Source organism: Mustela nivalis (genome assembly GCF_964662115.1).
Source record: "Mustela nivalis genome assembly, chromosome: 18".
Classification (NCBI taxonomy): domain Eukaryota; kingdom Metazoa; phylum Chordata; class Mammalia; order Carnivora; family Mustelidae; genus Mustela; species Mustela nivalis.
The window spans coordinates 58,927,893-58,939,559 of record NC_139037.1 but is presented as its reverse complement, the minus strand read 5'-3'; the positions used below and the strand labels follow the sequence as shown (position 1 = coordinate 58,939,559).

The 11,667-nt window shown below is 50.8% G+C and overlaps 1 protein-coding gene across 1 annotated transcript; it reads right to left on the bottom strand.

Annotated features, from left to right (window-relative positions):
* Positions 1 to 6,763: 6,763 nt before the first annotated feature.
* On the bottom strand, positions 6,764 to 10,927 carry LYPD5 (LY6/PLAUR domain containing 5). Its single transcript, XM_082710802.1, has 5 exons — positions 10,802 to 10,927; positions 8,589 to 8,717; positions 7,906 to 8,082; positions 7,537 to 7,683; positions 6,764 to 7,131 (listed from the first exon to the last, which is right to left on the bottom strand). Exons 1-5 carry the CDS (start codon positions 10,857 to 10,859, stop codon positions 6,872 to 6,874), a joined length of 771 nt encoding a protein of 256 aa, XP_082566928.1. The 5' UTR covers positions 10,860 to 10,927; the 3' UTR covers positions 6,764 to 6,871.
* Positions 10,928 to 11,667: the final 740 nt, after the last annotated feature.

Genomic DNA, 11,667 nt, shown 5'->3' with positions numbered 1-11,667 from the left:
CAGCTCATGGCTGGTAACATTTCACCTCCACCCACTTCCTCACTTCCTCTATTATTTTAATGCAAATCCCAGACATGATATCATTTAATTATATGTCGTAGTTTGAATTTTGTTTCTTTTCTTTTTTTACACATTGTAAAGCTTGCAAATCTTAAGTGTACAGATTGAAGCTGTTCTACCTGCGTATGGACACGTGTGACCAGCACCAGATCAAGCCATGGGGCATCCCTATTGTCACAGCAAGGTCTCTTGTACTCCCAACTGACACACCAGGAATGGTCACTATTCTGACCTCTATCACCAAAGATTAAAAAGCCACAATATGGAAGTCCAAAGACCTGGACTCTGGCCTTAACTTTGCTGTTAGCGGGTTTTTTTTTTTTTTTTTTTGGTATGAAATGGACCATATGTGCAGAAGTACCTAACATTCAGAGGTATATTTTGGACAAATAATTGTATTGTGAATGCCCAAGAAATCAACCTGGACACCCAGAGAGAATACTGCTACTCCTCAGAATCTTCCTGGATGCCCCTTTATGACAATGTTCCCTTCCCAATTTCCAGAGGAAACCACTATCCCCACTTACAAGGAACTTGACTCCTCCTACCCCACAGCCCTCACACACGGTGCTTTCTTTGTTCTCCTTCTCTCCCCAACCCTTCAACCCTATGTGGCCCCTGGCCCTTTGACCATGAGTGAGAGACCACCTCTTCTCTCTTCTCTCTTCTCCCTGTCTCCTGTCTCACTCTTCCTGGTCTGTCCCCTGCATGGTCACAGGAATAGCTTCCCATCACTGGGCTTCCATCCTGTCTTTCCCCTGCTCTAAGCCCTTCCACGGATCCCCACTGGTTATAGGGAAAAGTTCAGGGGACTTTATCTTCACCTGACATTCCAGGTCCTTCAGGGACCCTGCCACCCTTTTCACCTCATCCTCGTTCCTCACACTGTATACACAAACCAAGTCTTTGTGAGTGCTGTCCCTTCCTCCTTGAATGCTTTTCCCCCTGCTGCTTTGTCAGTTACTGTTAGTTACTGAGATATCTGCTCAGAGATTAATTCCTGTTCATAGCCTTCCCTGGTCTTCCCCTTTGGAGTTCCCTTAGACCCTCACACCTCCTGCTTTACCACTCATGAGCCTCTGGGTTTTTCATTATCTTCTTCCACACCAGGGAGGCAGGGTTGAACCTGACTCATTACTGGGTCCCTGGTATGATCCAGCTCAGAATAGATTATGAATGTTTGCTGACTGTCCCTCCCTGCAGGTCTCTTTGTATCTTACTTGCTCCTGCCTTTGTCCCACTATCTTCTCACAATGTAACACACATTTCCTGAGGCCTTGGCATGGGCTTGTCCCTCTGCCTGGATGTTGTCCCCCCCCCCCCACTTTGTCCACATGATGACCTTCTACTCATCCTTCAGGACCCAGCACAGGTTCGATCCTCTGTGAAGACACCCTGATGTTTCATTGCCTCAACCCTCAATCAGAAGTTCCTTCTTTACCTGTTAGCCCTTCCAGCCCAAGATACCTGATCTATCTGGGGACTTATGGCCATCTGGCTGGTAGCCTGCATCCCCCACCAGACCAAGAAGTCCTCAAGGGTAGGAGTCACCAGGATTGCCCAGCACAGAAGAATGAATCACAAATGTTTGTGGATTCTTCCTGAGATTACTTCTACTTCTGTGTTCTCTGTCTTTGAATTTGCTAGTCCCTCTCCCTGGAATGCTCTTCCCTTCTCTGTCCCTATGGCTTGCTTCAAGACCTGCCATCAGGTTCTTCTCTCTCTGGCACCAGCTTCATTACATCCCTCTCCAACTCTGTCTCCTTTTGTACATGCGGATCCCTCCGCCACAGGCTTGTGGCTGTCTGGGAGTGGACCTACCTCCCTTGCCTCAGATTCGGAGCTCCTCCAGGCCTGGGAGTCATCTCTATGGCCCCTGTAGAGAGGGCCATGATGAATGATGTGTTTCAGTCTAGGTTTCATGAATTGATGCTGTTCCTTTACTACCTTTCAGCTTCAGTTCCAAGACCCGTGTCTGAAGTGGTCATCTGTGTGTAAGTGGACACTTGGAGGATTAAGGGCTCTCTTTTCTTCTCCCACCTTATATAAACTCCCTCCCGAGGACTGCAGAATGTCTTCCCCTCCCCTGAGTGTTGCACACAGTGTTGCTTTTGACCAGGGACCTCTTTGTACAGTGAATGAAGTGTGGCAATGGGCTCATGCCCATGGATATCACTGGTCTCACCTCATATCCCATCACCTAAAAGAAGCTGGACTGAGAAAACAGTGGGGTGACTGAGTTATTGTTGCCCACTGGGAGTCAACACCCTGAAAGGATGAGGCTCCGTCTTATAGGATACAGTATAAACTTTGAGGTGATGAGCATTTTACAGGGCTGTCTCCCCACAGCCGGAACACATGGGTCTGGGTATCAAAGGGTGGCGGGGGAGGGTTTCCTCTCACTGTTACACCTACTGCCCACTTGCAGAATTTTTATTTCCTGTTCCCATGACCTTGAGCTCTGCTTGTTTGGAGGTCTTTGTTCCCAAGGAAAGAATGTTTCCACTAGAGGACACAGCAGTGGTTCCTCTAAATTGAAGGAGAGACTGCCACCTGCGCATTTTGGACTCCTCATGCCACAGAACCAGTAGGCATGTCTGGAACCCAAAGCATTCTCAGGGACACTTCTTCAAGATTCCATGTCCAATAGTGGGGGGGGGGCGGGGAGGAAAGAAAAGAAAAACAGGATCACTAAGGATTTAGACCTTTCAGGAATGAGTGTTTGGGTCACCTGCCTAGTTTAAGGACACTCTCCAGCTGAGGGCAAAGGAAACTTGGAATGAGTAACAAAAAAAGGAAATCCTACATATCAACTATGGCCTTGTGACCAGTTACAAAAATGTGAACTATGGATACGCATGTTTTCTTCTTCATTTGTTTTTCCCCTCCATCCCTCCCTCTCTTCCTTTCTTATCTTTCCATCTATCTATCTATCATCTATCTACTAACTTCTTTGAATCTTGTCTCTTCTTTCCCTTTATTATTTCATATGAAGATTCACAGTGGGGTGGTCTTGACGTTCATAAAAGAAAATTTTGTCAATAGCGTCCATGCTATGTCTCCACTGCCTTTTCCTTCTCATCAATACCAGCTATTTCTGGGGGCGCCTGGGTGGCTCAGTGGGTTGGGCCTCTGCCTTCGGCTCGGGTCATGATCTTAGGGTCCTGGGATCGAGCCCCGCATCGGGCTCTCTGCTCAGTGGGGAGCCAGCTTCCCCCACCCACCCACCCCCACCGCCTGCTGCTCTGCCTACTTGTGATCTCTGTCAAATAAATAAATAAAATCTTAAAAAAAAAAGACCAGCTATTTCTGCACTGCAATTAGGAAATAACAATAATTAGTTGTTGGGTGAGTAGTTAAAAAGGGTTAGATGACCACAGATCAAGAACACAGATGTACATGAAGGGATAGGCCGAATGAAGGATGTGCAAATTTAAGTCCATTCAGTCAGAACGCAGATACTAACAATTCTAAACATCATTTGGGTAAGTCACAATCAATCAACACATTTCCCAGACTTATTTACTCAGGCGCTTCTTTTCATTTAACACATTACCATGTCACGAGATGGTTAACTGAAGTCTTCTTTATCCCTTTGTTCATCAGTTGTAACCAAATAAGTAACTTCCAGAAGGGGGTACATTTTATTCTTCACCACCCCTCATTTGCCATTTCTGCACCAAGAAAGCATTTAAAATTTTTTTCAACCTTTTATGGAAAATGATATACATAGAGAAAGGACACAAATCATCAGCAAAGAGCAGGGTGAATTCTTGGATCAAAAGACATAGGACCAGGGGCCCCTGGGTGGCTCAGTCATTAAGTGTCTGCCTTTGGCTCGAGTCATGATCTCAGGGTCCTGGGATCGAGCCCCGCGTTGGGCTCCCTGCTCAGCAGGAAGCCTGCTTTTCCCTCTCCCACTCTTCCTGCTTGTGTTCCCTCTCTCACTATGTCCTTCTCTGTCAAATAAATAAATAAAATCTTAAAAAAAAAAAAAAGAAACTCGGGAGCAGATCCCAGAAATCCCCTTGTCCCCTCTTTCAGTCACCGAGTATCTTGACTTCTTTTTTTAAAAGTTTTTATTGATTGGTTGATTTTAGAGAGAGAGCAAGCAAGCACACACACAAATAGGGAGAGGGGCAGAGGGACAGGGAGAGACTCTCATGCAGACTCTCCACTGAGCACAGAGCCTGATGCGGGGCTCGATCCCAGGACCCTGGGATCATGACCTGGGCTGAAGACAGTCTCCCTAACTGACTGAGCCACCCAGCTGCCCAGACACAGGGATCTTTTTAAAACATACACAAGACAACACACCGTATGATACTCCATTTATATGATGTCAAATATTAGGCAGAATTGATGTGTGATAGAAGTCAGAATAATGGCTCCCTCCTGGTAGAAGTGCCTGTGAAGGGCTACAGGGAAGACTTTGTGGACAGGAACAGGAAATGTTCTGTATCTTGATCTAGTGGAAGTTACACTGGTGTTTACATGGGAAAAATGGCACATTGCGCATTTTACTATGTTTTACATTTCAGTGAAAAAGTTATATATTATATGTAATTATATACATATAATTATATCTGTATAATAACATTATGTGCACACTACGTAAGACATAATAATATAGTTTACATATACTATTAGATGACCTGTATTTATGTGAAATGTGGCATCTCCCTGCTATAAATTCTCCAATAGATTCTGTATCAGAATGGAATCAACCAGAAAAGCAGAGCTAGCCGGAGATATAATGATAAGGGATTTATGGCAAGGCTTATGTGATTGTGTGGGCTGGCCAGGCCAGTCCAGAATCCACAGGGCAGGCTGGCAGGAGAGGTGGGCTGGAGCTCTCGGGCACCGGCGGGAGATGCTGTCCACGGGTGGATTTCTCTTTCAGGCAAATCTTAGCTCTGCTTTTAAGGCATTTCTTGGCTGGCTGACCCAGGTCCACCCAGGTGATCTTGGATAATCTCCCTTGTTCATAGTCACCTGAGCAGGGACTATAATATCCACATCTACAAAATACCTTCGTACTTACACTGAGATTAGCATTTGAGTGACTAAGAGATGGAGCCTAGCCAAGCGGACACATCAGACTGACTTCAAATCACATTTGTAATAAAACCCAAAGTCTGCCTTCCACACTAGAAAGGTCAGTTTCTTGGGGCACCCAGGTGGGTCAGTAGGTTAAGTATCTGCCTTTGGTTCAGGTCATGGTCCCGGGGTCCTGGGATCAAGTCCCATGTCAGGATCCCTGCTCAGCAGGGAGCCTGCTTCTCCCTCTCCCTCTGTAGTTCCCCCAGCTTATGCTCTCTCTCTCCCTGCCTCAGTCAAATAAATAAATAAATAAAATCTCAAAAAAAAAAAAAGGGTCAGTTTCTTGAAGGTGGGGACTTTTGCCTGTTTCCTTCACTGTTGTATGCCTGGAAACTAGGACGGTGCCTGGCAAGCGGTAGGTGCTCAGTAAATGCGATGAATGAATGGATATTAACATTCAGCTTCTCCTTCTATGTTAGGATGTGTAGACATCTAGAGCACGTCTCCCCTTGACCTCACAGGAAGGTAGGAGCATCTCTGAGACGACTTCCTTTTCATTAAGGAAGTTAGACGATGTGGGGATTGCTTTTGCCACTTACTCTGAAAATCACTGCCTCTGACTGGGTCTTGGGCAATTTGGCTGCCAAACGGGGATGAAAGTACCTTTCTTGAGTGCCTCTCTGGGTCATTGGGAGGGTCAAGTGGGGGACAGGATGTGGAAGGACCTTGTAAAGCACGGGGACAAGAGGACACACTGTGGGGTCCCATGTTTATGTATACACATCTGCCTGCCCTGTGTTCCTTCCTCCCTCCGGATCTGTGTCCAGGCTGTCTCCTCCTCCTGGAATGCCCTTCCTCCGCCTTCTCTTTGCCAAGACCTCTTTATCCTTTAAGAGCTGGTTTAGGAATCACTTCTTCCGGGACATCTCCTCCAGTCTCCACAGATTGGAGAATTTATCCTGGTTCAGCTTCGGCTCAAGTGCCTTTCTGTCAAATTCATCAACAGCTGTGTGTTTGGGCGGTAGCATTGTTTAGCGGCTAATGGGGCTGGGAGTCACACTCCCGGCTGCCCATTCACTAGATAAACGGGCACAAGCACCTGCCTTCACCTCTCATTTGCTCATGGACTTTGTGAAAATGCTGGGTGGCTCTTGTGTCCGAGGTAGTCCACAGTCATGTCATTAAATTCTGAACACAACCCCTGCAAGGTAGGGCTTGTCATTAGTGTAGGTTTTATTATCGCCTCTGCCTTATAGGTGAGGAAACAGGTGCAGAGAAGTTGAGTAACTCACCCCAGGCTAGACGGTAGAGCTGAGATTTGAACCCATGCAGACTGGCTCCAGAGTCTGAGCTCCTAGCTCCGAGGATATGCTGCCTATCGAAACTCTCTCGTGATGATACGCATAAAGACATCACTGTAGCTCCACGCTGGCTCCAGGGGGAGGAAACTGGGTCGTTGGGTGCCAGGGTGTCACTAGTGTTCGGTAAGAGCCATTGTCAGGGTGGCCCTTCGTGTGGGCCAGGATGTGGCTGTTCCTCCCCACCCTGGGATGATGGGGACCTTTCCCAATTTCTCCCAGGCCTGCTGATCAGGTTTGGGCAGGGCAGGGGTAGGGAAGAGGGGGCGTGGTGGTGGCCGAGAGAGACAGGAGTGCAACTCTTGTGTGACACCATTTCCCAGTGAGCCACATTACAGAGGCTGAAGTTTCTAGAAGCAGGTGCGTGCCTACCCCCAGCAAACTGTTCAGGAAGAGGCTGGAGGAGCTGTCTAAGGGAGGGGAGTGAGGGGTCCTCCCAGAGTGCCCAGCAGCAGGGAGACCACGAGGAGAGGCGCCATGACGAGGGCTGCCTGGGAAGGGGCAGTGGCCGCGGCAGTGGTGAAGGACTGGGTCACAGAGTCCCTGTTGCAGAGGTGTCCCTCACAGCAAGAGCCCTGCAGGTCGATGTTGGTCCAGGGGCTGGAGGTGCCCTTGATGGTGCAGGAGGGCCGGTGGCAGGTTCTGATGTACACAGGGACTGAGAAATTGCCTAGATGGGGGGCAGTGAGGAGGAGGTCAGAACTGAGGGAGGCAGCAGTACCTGAACCTCCACCTCAGAGGCGGGGGCCATGACTGGGTCCTCAGACTTGCCTCTCCTCAGACTAGACCCTGCCTCCTCCCTCAGAACAGGGCAGAGCTTCCTCCTTCAGAGGAGGCCATCCCTTTGTCCTTCCAGACCAGGGCTCTGCCTCCTGTCTCAGACGTGAGCCATGCCTCCTTCCTCTCACCAGGGCCATGCTTCTCCCTCAAAGGAGAGCCATGTCTCCTCCCTCCAGCCACGCTTCCTCCTTCAGACCACAGCAATGTCTCCCTGTCAGGCCTGTCCCGCGCCTCTACCCTCAGGCCTGCCCTTCACACCCTTTGCCCAGGCTCTGCCCTGCTCCCAGCCTCTCACCAACAGTCATTTTGCCATTGCCCTGGAAGCAGACGCTTTGGTCCTGGTGACAGTGGACCCGTCGAGACTTCTCCGGGGTGCAGTCCTCCGGGTGGATCCCCAAGCAGGCATAGCACTGCAAGCCGCTGAGAGTTGGCGGGTTGGGCGCTGGCAAAAGAGCGTAGACGCACACTCAGGTAATGGTTGCGAGGTAGGTCGGTCCTGTGGGCTGCGCACTGCGTCGCGTGCCGGCCTGGCCTGATTTAGGTGAAGGCTGAAAGCCCAGCGCGAGGGAGGAGGTGCCCGGTGGAGGCCACGCCCCTGCCCTGCCCTGGCCGGCGTGGAGGGGGCGCCCTCTCAACCCACCCCGGGCCTTACCCTCTGGCTCACCCGGGCTCAGATTGGGGATGGAGTCGTGGGTCATGAGGTCGGTGTTGCACAAGTCAGTGACGCAGCCGCGCACCACCGAGTAGTCTGGCGGCAGCGCGTGGTCGTCGGACAGCATTCGGCCCGTAGGCGGGCCTGTCCAGCAGCCCTTCTGCACCATGGTCACCGAGGCGCGGTACCCTGGGGGCAGGAGGGGACCGGGGCCTGGTGCGCTGCCCCGTCCCAGCCTTCTTCCCCCTCTCCTAACTTGCAGGCTCCGCCCCTCTAGGTTTCAATCTCTCCCTCCTCCTCAGCTCTTCTCTGGCGCTCACCTCCCCTCTCCCTGCTGCCCTTCCCTTTCCTCTCTCGTCCTGTAAACTCCATTTCCCCTCCTCTCCCTACGCCTTTTCCCCTCACCAACCCCTTCCCAGCCCCCCACCCCCACGTTCTCCCCTCCAGTCTCTTCCTCAAGGCTTCCACTGTCTCCTTCTGCCCCATCTGACACCCCTCATCCTTCTGGGTCTTTCTCTCTCCCCTCTTTCCTCCTCCCTCCCTCTACCTCCGCTCTCTGTCCTTAGCTCTGCCCTCTCTAATCTCAAATCTCCCCAAACCCTTGGCTCTTCCCCTCCTTCCTCCCCCTCCTTAATCTCTCATCCCTGTCTCTGCCTCCACCCCTTGGCCTTTTTGTGCCACTTCTTGTCCCTCACCAGTGTCCAGAGACAAGACAGCCTCAGAGCATCCATGGGGACAGGAGACATTGTGGAATTTCATGCCGTTGAGGTCAAAGGGCCCAAAGTAGATGTGTTGAAAGTTGTAGCATTGTCGGGCCTGGGATGCTGCGGAGAGAAGCAGGGTGGGTGGGGTGAATGGAGCTCTGTTGGGTGTGGGGGGGAGGTGGGAGAGGAGCCTGTTCCAGGAACTTCCCCAGAGCTCCCCCTAACAAATGGCCATCCCACCAGCTGTGTTCTGAGAGGAGCCAGGACTTGCTGCCTGGAGAACTAGGCACGCTAAGATTCAGGCCTTCACGTCAGTCAGGCTAGGTGGGCAGCCCATATGACTGTACCTCACAACCACTGCTGTGGTTGGTCATGGCAGTGTCTACCTCCGGGCAGAGTAATGGCCTCTGTGCACCTGCCAGGCCTGTTTCCCTCCCCCAGCTGTTCAGGATCTCCACCCTCTTCCAGGAAGCACACTAAGATTAAATAAAGGAGGAAGTGATTCACTCCTGCTCTGCCTGTCCCTCTCCCAACTAAACGCAGGATGTCCAGCAGCACTAAAAGGCCGTGGGTAGAAATCAGACTCCAGCACAGGCAATGGGATGTGCAGTCTCCACCGTGCATACGGAGCCAGCCCCAGCAACACTCACGTGAAATACTTAAAACACTGACATAAGCCCCGAATAACAAGATAGACACAGGTTCATGCCAGTCTCACACCCATGCACAGACTATCCCGAGCATGCATGTGGAGTTCTGTATTCACACATAAAATAAGTACCACCCAGACCCGCCCATGGAACCCCCCCCCCCACACACACACACAAGACACATGCAAGATCACACCAAACGGAAGAGAAGGATGTGGATACAGAAACGAAAACAGCAGGCAGAGATCCAGGGACACAAGAAGTCATACCCAGAGAGAGAGAGAAATATGGCCTCAAGAATCAAAAACATAGGGCGCCTGGGTGGCTCCGTTGGTTGAAGCCTCTGCCTTCAGTTCGGGTCATGATCCCAGAGTCCTGGAATCGAGTCCCGCCTCGGGCTCTCTGCTCTCCTTGGGGAGGCTGCTTCTCCCTCTGACCTTCTCCTCTCTCACGCTCTCTCTCACTATCTGTCTCAAGTGAATAAATAAAATCTTATAAGAAAAAAGAATCATAGACACACAAACAAAATCAGAGACCACAATCCTGCGAAGTTAGAGATACTAAAACGAGACACACAAAAACATACAATTTTAAACCACAGACAGATCCAAGATGCAGAAAGACAGACACGCTGCAGTAGCCAGACGCATGCGCACAGACACAAACGCCGGCCTGCCCGTCACAGGGTTCGACAAACACAGAGACACAGACATGCAAAATTAAATGCACGTCTCTTTTAAAAAGAAAATAAAACTCAAACAAAAACAGACCCAGAAGCATTTGTTCAAACACCTGTTCACACATGAAATCTGGTGCAGAGAAACACACGGACACACACAGAAATCCGACTTTCTTCCGTGGATGGGCACACACACAGTGGGTCGGCCGCAGGCTTAGTTTCCTCTCTGGAGACACTTCGGTCCTGACATGAGTATGTCTCTGTCTTTTCCCAAACTGAAGGAAGGCGTTGCCTGAGGGTGAGGGCCAAAGTTCCCTGCCAGTTCTGGAAAGAGCCCCCACGGTGCCTCAGAAGTACCCTCAAACAGAGGCATGTGTGGGGCGCCTGGGTGGCTCAGTGGGTTAAGCCGCTGCCTTCGGTTCAGGTCATGATCTCAGGGTCCTGGGATCGAGTCCCGCATCGGGCTCTCTGCTCAGCAGAGAGCCTGCTTCTCTCTCTCTCTCTCTCTCTCTCTCTCTCTCTCTGCCTGCCTCTCTGCCTACTTGTGATCTCTCTCTGTCAAATAAATAAATAAAATCTTTAAAAAAAAACAAAACAGAGGCATGTGGAGGATGCGAGGCTGCTGCCGTGGGGGCAAGAGATGACTGATGGAGAACAGAAGAGAAGATACATGAGAAGGACGTAGTATCCACGCGGCTCCTCCACCAAGATCCGAGGTCCAGGCCCCCAGACCATCCTCCCTCAGACCCAGGAGTCCAGACCCCCAGTCTCTCCTCTCTCAGACCGAGGAGTGCAGGCCCCAGTCCTTCCTCCCTCATACCTAGGGGTCTGACTCCTTCCCCACTTCTTAACACTGTCTCCAAAAGTCTGGGTACCTGTCAGGCAGAACACAGCCCCAAAGAGGCAGAGCAGGATGGTTCTGGGGACTCCCATTGCCGGCTTGTGGAACTGAGCTGAGACACTGAGGACAGCTCCTCCTGCTCTGATTTCACTCTGGCTGGTTCTCCTTGCTGAGCCCCAGGCATGCCGGCTCTCCAGCCTGCTCAGGATTCCTCCACCCCCGCCCTTCCCGGTCTCCTCCTAGGTAATCATGATGGGGCCATCCATGATGAAGTCCTCGGTGCTGGGAGTGGGATTGGGGTCTGGATTTCTGGGGCTGAGGGATGAGGGAGCTAGAGTGCTATAACCCTTAATTTGGGGGGATTTGTTATTTGCAGGCTTTCTTGATTTCTCTTCTCTATGTCTACTGGAACACACATTCTGCATAAACACACACACACACACACCCTCCAGTGCTGGGGCCATGTTTCCAGACCCAGAGACACAAACATCACCTCCTCCTACAAGCCTCTTCTGATCCCGATCACCCCCTCTCATCCACCCACTCTTAGCCTCAGGCACCTCCCTGTCTCCCAGCCATGGTCACCCCGGGTTGGACTGTCTGTCTCCTCCATCGGGCTGAGAACTCCTCAGAGGACTCAGGGATGTTTGCAATGTATGAACGAATGAACCAATTAATGTACAGAGAACCAAAGACAGACAGATGGAGAGGCAGTTAGACAGATCCAGAAAGACAGTCACACTCAGTGTGGACAGATGTAAATGTAGATGCCCAGACAAACCCAGACATGAGGGGGGGCACCCTGATGAACAGAACATGCCCTTAATGAATGTTTATTAGATTAGTAAATGAATGAATAAGAAAACACTGGAGGAGATAGAGACCTAGGCAGACAAGCAG

Coding starts and splice junctions, on each gene's coding strand:
- LYPD5 (XM_082710802.1), bottom strand. CDS start 10,859: ATGGGAGTCCCCAGAACCATCCTGCTCTGCCTCTTTGGGGCTGTGTTC. Junction 8,718..10,801: donor GGCTGTGTTCTGCCTGACAG/GTACCCAGACTT, acceptor TTCTCTCCGCAG/CATCCCAGGCCCGACAATGC. Junction 7,132..7,536: donor CAATGGCAAAATGACTGTTG/GTGAGAGGCTGG, acceptor CCCCCCATCTAG/GCAATTTCTCAGTCCCTGTG.